This window comes from Typopeltis vanoorti, chromosome 2 (genome assembly GCF_054136105.1).
Source record: "Typopeltis vanoorti isolate ZY-2024b chromosome 2, IOZ_Tvanoo_1.0, whole genome shotgun sequence".
Taxonomy (NCBI): domain Eukaryota; kingdom Metazoa; phylum Arthropoda; class Arachnida; order Uropygi; family Thelyphonidae; genus Typopeltis; species Typopeltis vanoorti.
This window is the reverse complement of record NC_143550.1, coordinates 49,441,238-49,460,800: the sequence shown is the minus strand read 5'-3', so window position 1 is coordinate 49,460,800 and position 19,563 is coordinate 49,441,238. Positions and strand designations below refer to the sequence as shown.

General features: G+C 33.0%; 1 protein-coding gene across 2 annotated transcripts in view; it reads left to right on the top strand.

The window, feature by feature from the left end:
• Nucleotides 1-19,563, top strand: part of Alg1 (ALG1, chitobiosyldiphosphodolichol beta-mannosyltransferase) — a 167,788-nt gene that overhangs the window by 37,194 nt on the left and 111,031 nt on the right. For both annotated transcript variants that reach the window (XM_090404825.1, XM_090404819.1), the window contains 2 exons: nucleotides 8,397-8,477; nucleotides 18,566-18,669. In XM_090404825.1, the coding sequence (XP_090260951.1) occupies nucleotides 8,397-8,477; nucleotides 18,566-18,669 (185 nt within the window). The remainder of the gene's footprint in view (nucleotides 1-8,396; nucleotides 8,478-18,565; nucleotides 18,670-19,563) is intronic.

Here is a 19,563-nt window from a genome sequence, read left to right as displayed (position 1 = left end):
TATGAGGTCTGATTTCTGTTCCCCCCCCCCCTGCTGTTAAACAGACCTAAAGTTGTCAGCCCATTTAATATATGCAGTTCACCAACTCTCGCACAAATGAATCAGTTTTTTTTTTTTTCCAACTGTGCCATTCTGATATAATTAACATAGTTTGAGTTAAAGTGAGGAAAACAGGAAATTTTTAACTGTATACAATTTATCTTAATGCAAATCGTGGCTATCCAAAATTTAATATGCATGCAGGTTTACTCATTTTTTGAAGCTACTGCATTGGCTAGAGAACAGGCAAGGTAGTTACAAAACATTTTATTCTAAGCTAAAAAAGTACAATACACATAAACATAGGAGAAGTAATCTCTAAGCCCTTTCACTTAATAGGAAGGCAATATTTACATTCAATCTCTCAATACACTCAATTGCTTAGTTACCTTAATTTACAATACCAACTAACTTGACTTAAACAGTAGTTCCCTATATCACAACTAAGCACATATTCATTTGTTAAACTAACAAGGTAACACTTAAACTTTCCTTAAACATTGACTTAATTACTGCTTAGTTACATACAATTCCCTATAAGCATACATACAATATCGATTTGTAAGTCCTGGACATTAACAAAATGGTGCTTACTTGCACAAACCCTTGGATAGACAGTTCAGTCAGTTAGCACAACCTTTAGTTGGATCGATTCGATGTTGCATCCTGTTCCTGGGTGATTATAGCTGCTTGGACGATTCTGGCAGTCCTGATACAGAAGTTTTCAGGAAAGCTTTTTTTTTTTTTTTGGATTTTCCATTGGGAACTTGCTGGGGAATTGCTGTACTCACCACAAAGTCTACAGGTACCTACGTTCTTTTAGCATGTGTCCTTGCTTTCATCAGGAAATATGGCCTCTCCTAAATCTTCGTTCGAAGCATGTCCTTGGGACTGGACACCACTGGGAACCTACTGTCTGGAGACAAAAATCAAAACAGCCCTTCTGGTTTGTCTCGGTCCTTCCTTATACAATTCTCAGTCCTTTGTTCTTGACGAAGTAGTTCTAGGGATAAGCTGCCAGCATGATAACATTATTCTTGTTCCCTCCGTTCTTTGCACCTTTTTCAAACATCTAATGATCTTGTGACCTCTTGTAGTTTCTTTGTCATCATGATAAGCTGGGCTAATCCCTTACTTATCATATTACATACAGGTCAATTTACGTTGATATTTTTTTTTTCACTTTTACAGAAGAATTATTCACCCTTTTTAGTACAATATAATATCTAAATTCAAAATATTCAGAAATACAGAAAACCCTGTAAAATCAAATGCAAAAAAAATTAAACAAAATTTAATTATGTGAGGGATTTTACACATCAGCCTCCTTGGTAAGCATGCGCACTTCATGTAAATGACAAGGGAAAAGTTATTTTCACAAGTGAAAATAATGTCATAATGGCTAACATGTTGTCTTCGTTACCATAATGAGAATGTCTCCACAAAGCACAAAAGATATCTCAACACTTAACATGAATTACAATAAAGAAGACTGAAATTATTACAAACTATCAGAATCTAGTAAGTACACTTCAATTTTCAAATGCTTGACATTTCATGACAGTAATAATATTAGTAATGGGCAGTCCGTGTGGTTAGCCTAATGGCTTTGCGCTTCACAATCATATGCCTGGGGAAGGAGTGTCCTAGGTTCGATTCCCGTCGCTGATGTGAGGAGCTTAAGGATCTTCCTCAGCCGCAGCGAAGTTAGCCAGTCTTGGGCATGGACAGCAGGGTTTTTTCCCCAGTTTATCTGGGATTTTTCATCCCCCAAGCAGGCAAACCAGCCACGTGAACACACACACAGATCTACAGCCATAAATACTTAACCCCCCACGAGGGGCTCAACTTGCCCCAGTAGGGATGGGAAAGAAAAGGGAGGGAACTCCATACGAATAAATAAATAAAGTAATGGGCATGTTGCAAGTACCAATATATGTGTTACGAAACCAAAACTAATAATATACTAACATAGAGGAGTAATTTTAAAAAGATTCATAATTATAAATTATGATTATTTTTACAACAGATCACCTTAGCTGTGTATAATGTAATGTAGAAAGTTGAGGTGAGTTTATATCATAAAGGAAGAAGGGCAACACGTGCTTTTGCCAGATCTGATATCTGATGCCAAAGGTTATCACATATGCAGTCCCCTTTATATGGTATGGTATGGCTCAAGATTTTCTTGCTTCATTTTGTCTTCATTTGTTGCTTTTATCAAATGAACTGTACAAACAAGAAGAATGATCTACTTAATGATACTAACAAAATCATAGTTGGATAGTGATCCAACCTGGACTATTCATAATAAGACAAACAGTTTAACAAGAGATCCTTGTAATCGGCCCAAAGAAATCAAAGAATAAATTACTTAAAAAAAATTCTGTTATTCCATTTAAGAGAAGAAACATTCTTAATCCTAGAAGACATCCCACCTGATACTGTTAAACTTGACAAATATTGTGTAGAGAACACACTTTCTTCAAATTTCAGGACTGTTTAGAAAAAAATAAAGACTGAAACTTTGCATAAAATAAATTTATTAACTGTAAAATTTTCACCTCTAAGTATCATAGGCATCCTCAGTACAATAACAAAAATGGAGCACAAAATAAAATTACAATAAAAGAATCAATTTTAAAGAGTGTCACTGCAGCCTCAGTAAGACAACAGGTGGTCAGTAAATTCCCAATTATTAAAAAGAAAAAAATACAGTGATAATCAGGAATTTACATAAAAATGATATAATATTTCCCATAAAGGGGATAACTGAAGCCATCAGATCTGTTTAAGTTTGGTTAGTGCAGAAAGCTCTCACAGCCAGAGGCGTAGCTAGGGAGGAATTGAGGGGACCGCCTGCCCCGAGTGGCACTTTGAACCAATTTGAACTTTTGCAGTTAATTCTAAAATACAGTGTCGAGACTCATTTCCAATTATTGTAATACTACTGTGAATTATCCTCACAATTGCTATAAGTGTTGCTAGTTGTGAGAAGAGTTTTTCTCAATAAAAAATAGATTAAGAATTACCTACATTATTATGAAACAGACTCTCCCAATGTCATCGACGATTTTTCTAACAGAAAAGCAAGAAAAATAACATTTTAGAATGTTGAAATTAAAGTTTTACTTCAAAAATAAGCATAGTGTTTTAATTTATTTCCATATACTTTGTTTTGACTTTCTGTAGTATTTTTGGTGTGTATTAGAGGATGGCAAACTCAAGGATCGCCCCAGGTGGCAAAAGCTCTAGCTACACCACTTTTCACAGCTCTCCTTATATAACTGCTCTATAAAGGAATCTACTTTTATGTAAAAGTTTAGTTTTCTTCCAGAAAGCTATGTTTTGTCGAGATGCATGTTCTGCTAGGCCAGATTGCTCAGATTCAAGATACTGGTCGCTGACTTTTGATAGAAGATGGCACAATAAAAAGAATCTCAGGTCTTTACTTTATGCAGATGATGTTATACTTTTAAATAAATCCATTACAAGTCTGCAAGATTCCCTGACTAAATTGAATAACTGTTGATTAATGTTGGATTCTTGACAGATAACAGATTGATTTGGAGGAAAATTGTTGATAGGAATTTAGTAATGATATAAGTTCTTCATGTAGTACTATCATAATATCCTGTACATCCTTTGAGGGTACATGTCAGGAATTTGATGATGATGACTAAACAAAATATCTTAAGGCTAAAATAGATTACAAACCTTTGTTTTAAAATCTATGGAGTTCTTGATGTGAAAAGCAGATTTTCCAGTAAATGAAGATTAATAACGTAGACAAGTATTTAGAAACTTTATATGTGGGACAGCTGATACAATGTACTACTGGCCTTAATGAAACACCTGGTTTATCAATTTTCGGAAGACCATATAATATAGCTGGATGAACATGAAAAATTTTTAGTTTTTTCTTTAATTCTTTGCCTCAACTTGAGGATATCAGTTTATTTATTTTGAATATTTATTAATAATTACTTTATTAATTTGGATAGAAGTTAGATCAGATGAGAGAGAGGACAATAAGTAAAGAAGTCACATAAGGAAATCTTTCTAAAATATTCTTTCTTATATTTTATGACTTCTGCTTTGCCTTTTTCCTTTTTCCATCTGAGTAATAATAAGATTATTATTCTTTTTTATAGAATTAAGTGCTTTAAATGTCATGATGGAGTTAGGTTAGAAGGTAAAGTAGTTTTGTTTTGAAAAGAATCATGGCTGATGGAAAACATATTTTGTTAGCAGTCTCAGAAGGAACTGAATGTAAGCTTTTGTGTATAAGATGAAAAAAGTCCATTATAAGTAACTTATTCTAAGATACAACATAATCGTAACCTTTGGCTAATACTGAGATCACCTCCTGAGTAAGCCGGTGTCCCAATAAATTTACAACTAATTTCTCCTTGTTGTCTGTAATATTATTAAAATGACTGATGGAACAGTTGATTAGTAAATTAAATTTCTGTATAAGAGCTACAAGTTGAGTTGAAAACTCTCTTATAGGAATCCAAAAAAATACATAAAACATTTAAAAATTTGGTATAGGACAATAATTTTATTGTCCTATACCAAATTGTATAGGACAAAAATTTTAGAGTTGAAGAAATAATAAGTAAAATAAAAATAATACAACATAAGCCAAGATTTAAGGAAAGGATTACAATTATTCAAAAATGGAGTTATAAAAAGAACTGATTTCAATATTTAACAAGGCCAAAGATTTCTTTCACATCATTAAATTCTAATATTAGTCGATTTACTAACTGTAATATATGTGTGATATGCTTTTGGCGACCAAAAAAAAATTCTTATTCTACAGTAGGTAGGAATTACCTGTGCTGTCCTAGTTGTTTTTCAAAATACGATCCTGTTGTTAATGTTTAACTTTCTTGACAGAACTTTTTTGTAAGTGCTACATTGCTTAGATAAAGGTTCTCTGTGAAACAGAGATAACTGCTTTAATATAGGTACATAAGCTGACAATACTTAGAAAAAATTAGACTGAAACTTACTTATGTGAAATAAATTTATTAGCTGTGAAATTTCTTTTGGAAGAAAACTAAACTATTACATAATAGTAGATTCCTTATAGAATAGTTATATGATGAGAGCAGTGAGGTTGTTAAATCTTGAATGAAAGAGAATTTATAATGTATTGCCTTTCATTCAGATTTAACAAGTATCTAAATTCTCGATGTAATACTTGTATATTAATAAAAAGAAATTTAATGTAAATGAAATGATAATAACATCCTTGATTTGAAATTTGCTGAATATTGTATTGTCAAATGTCTTATGTGAAAAAAAAAAGGGGGGAAGCAATTTAGGAATGGGTGAAGTATGTGTTAGTATGCGAACATTAGGCTAAAATCCCAGACAAGATAAGAAAATTAAATCATGACCTGAGGCCATCACGTACACAAAGGGTCTACGTTGCACGGGGAGGGGTCTCCCGTCGACGAAAAGCGTCGGAACAGAATTTCAGAGGAATTGAGATGCCATGTGAAGGTCATCGAGGGGTTATATAGTTTTTTGCTTTTTGGCTTTCGCCTTTTATCTGTTCCAGTTGTTCCCGGAGAAGGGAAGTTCCATTGAGGTCGGGGTGAGATGAATGAGAGCGGCCAAATAGAATGCCAACGTGCATATAGGTCTCGGCATAGCAGAAGATCAGCGTAGGAAGAGAAGGAAATGCAGAATCTCATGGACCAACATTGGCAGCAATGCTTCGTGAACATCGTAGGCGACGAATCGTGATCGTATTCGCACATCTACCTTCCAGAAGCAAGAACCTAAGGAACGTATCAGCCAGGTAACTTCATCGAAAGGTGACCAGATGAAGAAAACGCGAGCCATATAATTCCAATCGATGATCGCAAGTATAATCCAGTGAGATCCCGACACCTCAGTAAAGTAAGAACTTTTCAATTTTTGTGTACAAAGAAAGTTAGATTTTAATGGTAAAAAGGACTAATTAGAATTGTGATTTATGAAGTGTTGTAGGACTTCAGGAGTTGTTACCATGAATAGGGAATGATTAATCTGAATCAGAAAACTTGGAAAAGTGCAGTATGAAAATAATTTTGTTTGTCATTGTCGGGTAGTTCTTGAACAAATAATTGTGTGAAAATAATCTAGAAGTGTTATGTAATTAGAAGGACATCCCATTTTAATAGTAATTGATAATATTTCATCTTGTTGTAAGAGAGCTAGAATATCCATGTTATGTCGAGTTATCTTATTTACCTTTCATACCAACTTTAGATATGTTAGTGTCTATAAAAATAATAGTAATTTGTTTTTTTAGTAATGAATAAATTTTTTCTTGTCAACCAAATAACTTGTCTGAACACTAATCTCAATGCACCACTCATAAAGAGAACTTATGTGTAAATATATTGGGGATAGTCACGACTGCAGTGTGAAATAAGAATATATTGGATTATTGTGTTTAGAAATAGGGAAGGAAAGGTTACAGGATCGTGTGCCGTAGTAAGTGTTTGCTCTTAGATAAAGAAATTTCTCTTATCTATTGAATTTTGGTGGCGCAGCGTAAACAAATAAATTTTCCGAAATTTGAAACAGGGTTAACACTAGTTTTTTAACAAAGAAATTGGCTCTGGCCAGAGGCATTTCCTTTGTCTATCGAGGTTTGCACACGTGGGCAATAAACTAATAGCAGCCAAGGGTTATAGGTAATAATAAGGGTAGAGTCTGTAAGAATTGTATAGGACAAAAATTTTAGAGTTGAAGAAATAATCAGTAAAATAAAAATAATACAACATAAGCCAAGATTTAAGGAAAGGATATAAGATCATAGATGAGTAAACACAACAAAAAATATATTCTTACACATTATATATCATTAAAGATATACATAAATTTTACAAAGCCTTTTTACACCGACTGATCTTAAACAGATCCGATGGCCTTCAATCATTCCCTTTGTGGGAAATATTATTTTATTATTTTTATGCAAATTTCTGATTATTATATCATTGTATTTTTTTTTTTTAATAATTGAGAATTTACTGGCTGGCTGTCTGTCCTATTGATGCACTTTTTGAAATTGATTTTTTTATTGCAATTTTATTTTGTGTTCCATTTTTGTTATTATACTGAGGATGCCTGTGATACTTAGGTGAAATTTTATAGGTAATTTATAGCCATTATGATATCTAGGGATGGTCATAAAAGAAACAAAGAAATGTCTTAGATATTCATCAAAAAAAAGTTACACCACAGCTATTAACATCTTGAATAAATCGTTCCTGCTCCAAGACAAGAACCCAACAACTACATATCCACAGTTTTCTTACCTTACATCAGAAATGTTACAGACAAAAGAGCAAAAATTCTACAAGAACACAACAACTTTAAAGTTGTCTTTTGACCTTTACAAAAGTTTTTATAATGTTAAGATAGCCAAAACAACCTCATCAGCTTATAAAGAGACAAGGAGTGTACAAAAATGTGTTGTAATTGCTGTATTTGTTACATTGGACAGATGGGGTGATCTGGAGAAACCATTAAAAGGAACCGATGCAGAGAAGAAATAAGCATATAAATCTGGACAAGCTTTTCACATCACCAGTGGAAACCATCAAGTCAAATGGCAACTCACAAAAATGCTGTACATTAATTCAATAATTATGTATGGCATTTGTGTGAGTTGCTAATAAGATGATATGATGTCCCATCCAGTGTAATAAAAATCAAGAGATAATCTTCAATCAGATTTGGGTGGCATACATAAAAGAACTACATGTTAATAAACTAGGTTATAAGACAGGGTTTGTTATTTCTTGTAACAATGAACCATGAATATGATTTCTTATTCCTATGTTCAACATCTCTCACATGTTGAATTAAAAAATAACAATTTGTAATTCAGAAACCTCTTTGTAATCTTTTTTTATGTTTGTATTTTTTGTTTTAATCTGAAGAAGTACACAATAGGTCTGTACAAAACTAGTCATTGATTTTATTAAAGTGTTTTTACTTTTTTATGTGGTTTTTCCCCAGTTATTAATTAAAAGTAAGTAATACATTAATCTACCATTTATCCAACCCATTGAAAATTGCAATTTGCCAGTCTGATAATTGAAGTACAATTACTTGGTGCTCTACCATATCAAAACAATAATCCTTCAATTAACCAACATATAGGTTGGTTAATTGAAGGATTATTGTTTAGATGGTCAGATAAATAGTAGAGAGAGAAAACATTTTCCCAGATAATTCATTCATATATCATTTTGAATATAAAAGGTTGAGCTGATCTTAATTTACTTGAATGTTGATTATAGATATATTTTTTAATAAAGAAATGCTTTATCAAACTGTCCTAGGTTCTGAACCACATAGAGAGGTATCTACAGATTCAAATATAATCGTACATCTCATAAAGGAACCTCCAAATTTTGGTAAATGTAAGTGAACATTTGTTTTCTAATTGATTTCATTTGTATTTATGGTATTATGGTAATTTTTTACGTGGTTTAATTTTTGTAATACGGGTTGTTTTATAATTCACTATAATACAATGAAATTTATAACGATGACATCCTTTCTTTACATGCTATTATCAAATGATGAATAACCATTGAGCATGATCTTACATGCTCAATGGTTACTCACAACAGAAAAGATGTGAAATAGGTGATTTGACAGGAAAATGAAGGAAGAGGCTATATGCAAAGAAGCAGGACTACTGTATATCACTGTGAATAAATAATTTTAATGGAACATGTGCACTAGGCATATTTAAATAACTTTCACCACTTACACGTGTAACAAAAATTATATAGAATTTTCTTCAAACATGTTAATATATTTCAGCCAACATTATGTGAACATCATCAGGCTGAAGTTAACTACATTCTGTTAACTACATTCAAAATATGAATCACAATAATAAGTCATTATCTGGTGTTTCAGTTGAAGCTGAAGTATGATTCCACTATTAGAGTTCAAAGGAACAAATATAAAAAGTTGTGTAGATAAAAATAATTTAAGATAATTATTAATTTAAAAAAAATAGCCAAAAAAAATCACTTATGAACAATTATAATAATTATCACTTCCCAAAACTCAGAGATTGGCATGCAGTCTGATCAGTTGAAGTTCAGATGATTTTGTAGTGCTTCACATGTTTCGAGGAAAAGATGATCAAATTTGAACTTGCTGGAAGTTTTGTCTGGTTCCAAAGAATTCTGTGTCAATAGTGCGAGAAGCAAGGCCAGACTTATCAGATTCCAAAAACGTAATATTATCACGATGTTCTTCAATTCTAATCAAGACAGAATGGCCAGTCTGTCTAAAATAGCAAAGATGACATGAGCAGGGTACTTGCTAGACACCTAGTAAGGAAAGAGGTGATAATGTATCCTTTGTAGATGGTAGAAGGGAAGATAGTTTCCAAGCTGGTTTGAAGGAAGTGTATAGATTGAATTTATGAAGAATCTTTGCTATTTATTTCCAAGTTCCTTTAAGGTAGGGTATTGAAATTCTTTTCACATTGGATTGTAGTCTGGTAGAAGGATGATAATTATTAATATTTTGAATGATAGTTTTGTTGTATCCATTACATATTAGATTGCTTATAATTTTATTCAGTTCATTTAACAAAAGGGAATCAGAAGAGCATATGAGCTCTATATACAAGACTCTTGATGATATCAATCGTCTGTGATGAATGATGGCAGGAGATGAATGAATGCATCTGCCAGTATAAAGGTTGGCTTCTGATAAACTGAAAATTCAACATTATCTGTGGGATTATGAATTATTAAGGTATCCAAAAAAGATATTTGGTTATTGGATTAATGTTTAATAGTGAATTTGTTATGGGAGTATAAGAAGTTTATTTTCTCTAGGAACTGAAGTAATTCTCACTTAGAGTGGGACCAGATAGCAAGTATATCAACCAAATGTAACCATATATGAGGCTAAGGAAATATTGTGTTAAAGAGCTCCTCTTTTTTTCTAAATGCTCCATAAAATAATCAGCTAAGACTGGTGAGATAGGACTGTCCATTGCTGTTCCTTAGATTTGTTTGAACAACTTATTATTCCATGTAAAATAGCCTGCATTGATGGTGAATTTAATAGTTTAACAATGTCTTCATCGAAATCAGATTGCAAAAACTGTAGTGTCTCTTGTAGACTCTCATCATATTCAGAATCTCACTGGCTACATGTTCTTATATCAAAAAAAGTTTTAACTTTAGAGAGAAAATAAAAAAAAATGTAAAAAGTTTTGTAGATAAAAATAATTTAAGATAATTATTAATTAAAAAAAAAGCCAAAATCTAAAACCATAAATAAATAAAATAAACCATAATCTAAGAGGAGATTATGGTTTCTTTTGATGTAGTTTCTCTATTCAGCAATGTCAGGAGACCCTTCAGTTTTTATAATCAGATTTCCCATTTCTGTTTTCCCTATATAATAGTGTTTTGAAGCTTCTCTCTTGGCACCTTGTCATATGCCTTTTCCAGATTTACAAAACTTCAATACAGATCCTTGTCACATTCCCATTATTTCTCAACTATTTTCCAATAATTTTTCTCAACCTCTTTTCATGCATACTTGTATAAATCTTATCTAGAACACTTAGTAGAGAAATTCCTCTGTACTTCTCGCATTCAGCTTAATTTTCTTTTTATAAATGGGAACTATGAGAGCTCCATTCCAGTCATCTGGAATTCGATTTTTTGACCACGCCCTCTGAATATTGCAGTGTAGCCACTGCAAAACTTTTATACCTCCATATTGGCAGAATATCTCAGATGATTACCTGGTTGCTGAAGAACACATTGACAGTAAAGACAAGGAGGTTATTATCTCTCTTTTATAAGGCTATGATTTAACCACATGTTGACTACTGTGCACAGATTTGGTCACCTGCATTTCTTGGGATTGGGAAGTTGTGGAGAGGATTCATAGATGAGTGACCAAACTGGTGACGGGTCTGTGGAATGTTCCCTATGAGGATAGATTGAGCATATGTGGGGTTGCAGAGTTTAACTAACAGCTGGAGGAGAGAGGATATGATAGAAACTTTTAAAGTTATTAAAGAGATTCTATAAGATTGACACCAAAGAAATTTTTCAGTAGGAGTAGGGGGGGAGGAACAAGGGATCACATTTGGAAGTTGTCTAAGAGTGGTTAGTAAGGGTGTGCAGACTAGTTTCTTTACTTTGTGATGTAAAGAATGAGTGGAATGAATTGCCAGAGATGGTTGTGAGCACCATTTAAGGAGATGTATGATAGATATTGTGTTAATGGATAGAATGGGAGAGTCTTTTGACTTCTTGGAGTACTCTTATAAATAATAATATTTGAGCTTTTGTGTTCGAATATCATCTACTCCAGCAGCTGATTTTCCCCATTTCATGTTTTTGATGACTTTTTTTTCTCCCTCAAGTATTGTATGTACCCCTGTTTGCATTCTTCTGAATGCAACTTTTTTGCTTGAGAATGTTTGAAAATTGAAAATTTTCATGTAAATTTTTTGAAAATTTTTTGCTATTGTTTTGTCACTGCTTGTTTCATTTAAATAACTTTCAAAGTAATTACTCTGGACATTTTTCTCTTCAGAATATCTTTATCTCCAGTTTTCATGCCAACTTTTATCATCTTTGATTCCTTTACAGTACTTTCCTTCATTTCTAAGCTTTGTCAGTAGTCTTCAGAACGTTGTGCCACCTTCCCGATACTTATTTTCTACATTCTTTCTGAAGTCTTTCTCTGACTTTTGTTTAGTTACTTTTACACATAGCTTAACTCTTTCACATTTTTCTGTGTATTCTTTTAGGACATCCACAGACTTATTTGCTAGGAACTTTCAGTATGGGCACAAGATATTTCTTTAATATCTTGTGCCCATCATGGTGTTCTTATTTTTCTATCCTTGCAGACAATTTCAACACATCTCCTTAGCTGAATCAATCAATGTTTTCTTCTTGTTTTCAAACTATTTAATTTTTTCTTCAGAAATGTATGTGTAGTTGAGTCTTTAGTTTAGATTATGAATAAGAGTGGAGATAATGTGCATCCTTGTCTTACTCCTGATTTTACATCAAACCATCTTCTTGTATTTCCTTCAGTTCTACCTGCCGATTGACAACTTAAATATAGACTATGTCTTGCTCTATATATTGTTCCATTTATCTTATATAATTGCAGCATTTCAAAAAGTTTTTCTCTGGGCATCTTGTCGTATCCTTTTTCAAGATCTACAAAACTTAAGTACGGATTCTTGTCATGTTCCCTTGATTTCTCAACTATTTGTCTTAAAGTGAAAATCTGATTTTGACAACCTCTATTTGGCCTTGAACCCAGCTTGTTCTTTTCCAAGTTTCTCTTACACAATCTTTTTTTCAACCACTTTTCAAGTATGCTTGTATAAATCTTACCTAGAGCACTTAGTAGAGAAATTCCTTTGTAAACAATCTAGTAATAAACAAGAAAAACACTTATTTTTAAGGAACTTTAAATAATAGCAAACACAGAATACCAATTATTCTTTCTATGTATTTAATTTTAAGAAACTAATTTTAAAATTCTTAAAATTAAATTCACTTTTCACGCATTTTCGGTGGATACTATGAGACGTTGGAAGAAGGAAACTGTTCATAGTGTCCATTAGCTGTTTACTCTTAATATAACATATTCTGCATTTTCAGTCATTGTGATATGTGAATAAGGTGATAACAGTTTGTTATGTTGTTGTGTTCTCTATATTATACCTTGCTCTACCTTTAAATAGCCTGCTTTCTAATCTACTGTTGTGCCCTTAAAATATTAATTCAGTACTATTTCCTTTTTGGATATTGACAAAATTTATTTTTTGCTGCGCCAGCCAATATCCTATAACAGAAGAGACTCTTGTTCAGGGAAATAATTCTAAATTCTAATGGGATACACACAATTATTAATCTTATGCTAGCGCTGTGCAGATTCAGTTAGCAGTTGTGACCTGAATCTCACTTGAGCAATAATATCTAATTCCTTCCCGCCAAAAGGTTCTATTTTATAAGTGGTAGTTTGAATTCGTAATCAGGCATAAACTCAAGTATAAGGTACAAAACATATTTATTGGAAAAGCACAAAACATTTACAGTTAAGAAAATTCATATACTCGATAAAACAAAACTCACTCTGAGTTTAAGTTCATACTATATCACAACAATAAAATTGAGTAAGCTAAATCCTTCAGTTACGAAAAGATAAGATTAAGTGTAAGCATAACACTACTAAGATATAATTCCTTTCACAGGTTATTCACAGAACATGCATTGAACACTTTCATTAATACTCTATCAATAACTATCTTAATTCTAAATTTCATTAGTCAAGCCTAGCTATTCTCAATCAAAATACTGCCTATCAACAATTCTTTTTTGTTCCACAGGGTCTTAACTAATTCAATCAAATTCTCACTTAAAAGTCTCTATTATTGTCCTTAGTTTACAGTATACACAAATTTCTTATTCTTCTAAGCGATTTTTAACATAGAATGAAATTCTTTACATTACTGGATCCTTTCTGATTTCATGCCGCCATCTCATGTAGATCTGGATTATCTTACTGTATAGTTATTGGCCGTTCTTGCACCTGGCCATGCACTACGCTTTTCTTTGAATCATTTCCAGACTGTGGTGTGCTGTCTACCACTCTGCAGGAAATTTTCTCCAGTCTCCTCGATGGGACTTTATTCAAAGGCTAGATTCTGCATAGGCCGTCGTAACATGATCAGCTTCGCTTGGAAATCCTCAAGCGTTCTCAAGAATAGGCCCCGGCATCCGACATCACTGTAGTCGACTCGCCGCTCTCTCACGAATCCCCCGACAAAACTCCTAAAACTGGAATCAGGAACTGAAGAAGAAAAAGCCCTGTAATATGGCACATATCGTCTTTTATTCATCCTTTCGGGTACCCTCTATTTATGTGTTTTTTACCCACGAACCCTATCGTTCATGCCCCTTGGGTGATCCTACACTCTCCCTAATCTGTTAGGTTACCCTATTCCAGGAAGTCATTCTGATGTCACTTTCCACGTAGGTACAGCCTCCATCGCTATGCTCAACTCAACAGATTATACACGATTATTCCGGATTACTACTTATTATCTTTCTGGAAATTTCGTAATGTACTAGACAGCTTAATGGGATTTACAAATAACATAATTCTTACTATTCTGACACAAAATTCTCTGCTTCTCGTTTCAGTTATACAGGAATAAATTTCAATACATGGCACATATGGACTACACATTATCACATAACATAACGAAATTTCTCATAATTATTAGCTGATGTGCAGGTATCTCCTTAATTAGTAATATTTATCATGTTAAAATCCTGAATGAATGATTTCTTTGCAAGATTCCTTCATTCAGGATCTAACAAGTTAAGTATTACAAACAACAAAGAGCAGTTCATTGAGGCAAAGTATGTTTATAAGTGGCACCTTGCAATGAAGCTTCTCATTCCACTTGATGCCTGCATACTGTAACTGTAGAAAATACCTATAAAGTGTTTTATTTCCAGTAATGCAAAGTGGTAAGTACACTTTGCTGATTTTTCTTGCTGTGAAACAGGGTTGAATGCTGGTCTTGAAATTTACGCTTGCTCTTGTTATCATTCAGGAGTGAGAGGTTTGATTAAGCGGAATAATGATTAGAGGAATAATGAATTACTGACCATTTAAAACTATATATTTAGAAATTTATATACATTTAATCATACAAATACAACATTTATTTTACAAATTATATTCTATCTTTTTCAGTTTAGTTACTTGAATGCAAATTCTACCCTATGGTTCTTCTTTATGAACTGGCCAATAACATTGTCATAAAAAGTTGGTTGTAACTTAATTTTCCCAAGCAACATGCATACTTGTAAAGGCTGGCTGAAGCTCAGCTAGAACTACTTTCAATGCTTATGGCCTGTGTTTAAGATGACGTGAAGGGAGCGGAAATGGCTATGCACGTTCATGAAGTCACAGTGCTGCAGCAAGGAGCTGGAAGCTCCCACAACCGAGCAAGCCAAGGTAGCTTTGACTAGACAAGCAAGCATCAGCCTTCGATACATAACACAAAGATCAATTATTGCCATGCAAGCTTAAGACGTCTTCTTTCTACAAAAATAAAAGCATAAATGGAATACTTATAAATGTATACATTTAATAACAAATAAATATTACTTCTTTCTCAAGTAATGAGCTTGTGCAGCAAGCATAGCAATCATGGAGAATTTGCTCCTGCTGTGAAATGAAATGTTTCCATTGGTGATTTACTATGAGGCATGATTAGGCTTAAGAACTTTGTCAGTTTTATGCCATTAACAAAGCCACATGCTCTGCTCCTTTTTTTGTACAATAGATTATCATTATAACAAGATAAAATTGTCTCAACGTGACAATATTTATATTCATTTTAATTCAATAATTCAACTAACAGTAAAAATTTGTCCACCAACAAATTATGTAGAGATGTTTAAATGAATTTAGACATCTTTGCAGAATCATACCCAGCAATATATAGTTTATAAAAGTTGCAAATCAAGAATTAAAATTGAATGGAAGATGATATATCAGATTAAGAGGAAAGCAGGGTTTTGCACTGTCTGTACTTTTTAAAAAAAAAATCATTATATACTACAAAGGAAAGTAGTTGGAAGTTTTTTTGCTTGGTTATACTATAAATTAAAGATCCCAAGAAATTATATACTTGGTTTAATCCTTTATCCAAGTGTAAGCAAACACAGTTTGCACCTGAAGTATTTTCGGGACTTGGGCAACTCATATAAAGAAGCTAACGACTTCATATCACTTGCCTTAGTATCCCATAATGGAAAGCACATATCCTTGAGGACACCCTGACCTGTTTCGACCTTTATTGAGGTCTCATCAGTGGGAGCCAGACCTAGAGGTGATTATTGCAACAGTCCTGAAAATACTTCAGGTGCAAACTTTGTTTGCTTACACTTGGAAAAAGATTAAACCAAGTATATAATTTCTTGATATCTTTAATTTATAATTTAAAGGAAAGTGGTATTAAATTCACTGTGAAATTAAAGAATAATTAAGTTCTTTATGCATACAGATGACTTCACTCTCATAAGATAAATTTACTGTTAATTAGATTATTAAAGTGAAGACTAAATTTATTATTGCATTTATAATAAATTTAGTATGAAAATCAGCAATACAAGTATGGAAATAAACATCATCATCGTCAAATTCCTGCCATGTACCCTCAAAGGTTGTACAGGATATGATAGTACTACATGAAAAACTTACATCATTACTAACTTCCTATTTACAATTTTCCTACAAATCAATCTGTTACTTGTCAAGACTCCAACATTATCAGATCTTATATTTCTATCGTCTAAGGCACTTTGTACCATATCAATCCACCTATATCTTGGTCTTCCTCTGGGTCGTTTTCCTGCCAACCTGGCAGAGAACACTTGTTTTGCTAATCTTTCCTCACCCATTCTGTTTTTAAGTGACCATACCACCTGAGATTAGCTCTGCTAATGCATTCCTGGATGATGGCAATGTCTAGTTCTTTCCTAATATCCTTATTTTTAATACGATATTGCCACTGATGCCATCTGTTCACAACTCTAATCTTTCTCAGTACTCTCATGTCTGCAGTCTTTAGTCTGGTTAAGTGTTTTACTTCTGACCCAGCTCTTAGATCCATAAGTTAAAACTGGTTTGAATACTGTCTTGTATACAGCTAATTTAGTGTTTTGGATAATTTCTCTCTTATTCCATATGAAATTATTCAATTGACTTCCTACCATACCAGCTTTGTTGATTCTGTTGTTTATTTCCATATTTAATTTACCATCTTCACTAAAAATCGTGCCTAAGTAGCTAAAATGTTTTACTTGTTCCACAGGTTCTCCATTCACAACACATTTGACATTTTCAACAATTCTACCTATTTTCATTGTCTTTGTCTTTTTATTGCTGGCCTTCATGCCATATCTATTACAACAGTTATTCAATTTAGTCAGGAAATCTTGCAAACTTGTAGTGGATTTATTTAGAAGTATAACATTGTCCGCATAAAGCAAAGAGCTGACATTATCATCTCCAATTCTATATTTAATATCATGTTTAATACCACTTTCCTTCATAATGCAATCCATATAGATAATGAATAACAGAGGGGATAATGTACATCCTTGTCTCACACTAGATTTAACATTAAACCATCTTCCTGTATTTCCTTCAGTTTTAACTGTTGACTTGCAACTCAAATAAGGACTAAGTATTGGTTGATATAATGCCCCATTGACACCATATAACTATTAGCATATTGAATAGCTTCTCTCTTGGCACCTTGTCATATGCCTTTTCTAGATCGACAAAACTTAAATACAGATCTTTGTTATATTTCCATGCTTTCTCAACTATTTGTCGTAAAGTGAAGATCTGATCCTGACAGCCTCTCAATTGGCCTGAATCCAGCTTGTTCTTCACCAAACTTTTCTTCCACAATTCTTCTCAACTGTTTCTCAAGTATACTTGCATAACCAGGAACACTCAATAGAGAGATACCTTTTGTAATTCTCGCATTCAGTTTTATTTCCCTTTTTATATATGGGTACTATGAGAGCTCTACTCCAATCATCAGGAATTTGTCCCTCTGTCCAGGCCTTCTGAACTATGCAGTGCAGCCACTGTAAGACTTTTATACCACCATACTTCAGCATTTCTGGTCAAATATCATCTACTCCTGCTGCCTTTCCACATTTCAAGCCCTTTGATGGCTTTTTCTACTTCAAGTATGGATATGTATTCCTGATTGTATGCCTGTTGAGTGTTTTTCACCACTGTGCTATCACTGCTTGTTTCATTTAGCAATTTTTCAAAGTAATTACTCCACACTTCAAGGACATATTTTTCTCCCATTTTCATGCCACCTTTATCATCTCTAACTCCTTTTACAGTACTCTTTCCTCCATTTCTAAGCTTCTTCAACAACCTCCAGAATATCTTACCATCTTCTTGATATTTATTTTCTATGTTCTTGCCAAAGTCCTCCCATGACTTTTGGTTAGCTAGTTTTACACAGTGTTTAGCTTTCTTACATTTGTCTCTGTATTCTCTAAGAGCACAAGCTGACTTATTTGGCAGGAACTTTTGATATTCTATTTATTTTGATATGCTTATTTATTACCAATATACAAAATGGAAATAAATAAAGATCATAAAATTATAATAGAATAGAAATCAATTGAATTTCTTGATGTAATTATTGATTATTATCAGTTCATTGATTAAAAACAGTTCTAGATTTAGGAATAGGATCTAGAACTATGTACTATAGGGTTTTGGTTTATATGCTATTTAGTGTGTGTGTGTGTGTGTGTGTGTGTGTGTGTGTGTCTGTAAAGGCCAATGACGAGTGACTTGAATCACTATATATATATATATATATATATATATATATATATATATATTATAATTCCCGCTCTAATTTCAGATGTTCCAAAGTTGTTAGCATATATCTTAAAAGTGATTTGGTTGTCAGCTCTTCTTCTGATTATCCTCTTTTCTCTAAGAAAACCAAAGCATATATTAGTGCAGGTAAGAACATCACTTATTTATATATTTTTTTCAGTTCAAACATTTTCCGTCATCACCATCATAAAATTTTGGATTAGGAGAAACAAATGATAGGAGTATGAAACTGATAGGATTTGTTTTGTATAATGACCTTACCATAATTTCCATAAAAAGTCATGGAAATGGACCTGGATCTCCCCAGAAGGAAGAACTCAGAACCTAATTGATTATATACTTATAAAATCTAAATATAAATATATAAGCTCAGCAAGAACTAGATCTTTTCCAGGTGCTTGCATTGGAAGGGATTATAATTTAATCATAGCAACATTTGTATTGAAATTTGGAATTAGAATCACAAGAAAAATGAGAAGACAAAAGTTTGACCTTAAATCAAATACTACTAAAGAAAATTAATGGACCTTAGATTAATTTATTGCAATGCTGAAATGAACTTTCACATATAAAGATTAGGATGGCATTTGATGAGACCTTACTTGGACTATTGTGCACAGGTCTGGTCTCTTGGTTTCTGTTGTGATTCTGATATATTGGAGAAAGTGCAAAGGAGAGTGTTAAAAATGATATCAGGATTGTGGAATACTGATTATGAAGACAGATTAAGAATTTGTAGACTGCAGACAACAGCAAACAGGAGAAAGAGAAGTGATACGATTGAGCCTCACAGACTTCTGAAAGGGTCTTACAGGATTTCAATTGATGGAATTTTTCAATTTACGGAGGGTGGGGAAAGGACAAGACTGCATCCTTGGAAGCTGAGAATGAATGGCGCTAAGAAGGGGGAGTGAGGACTAGATTTTTCTCTCATAGGATGGTTCGTGATTAGAATGGATTGCCATTGGATGTTGTAAGTGCAAGCAGTGAGAATGAATTGAAGAATAAGTATGATAGCTG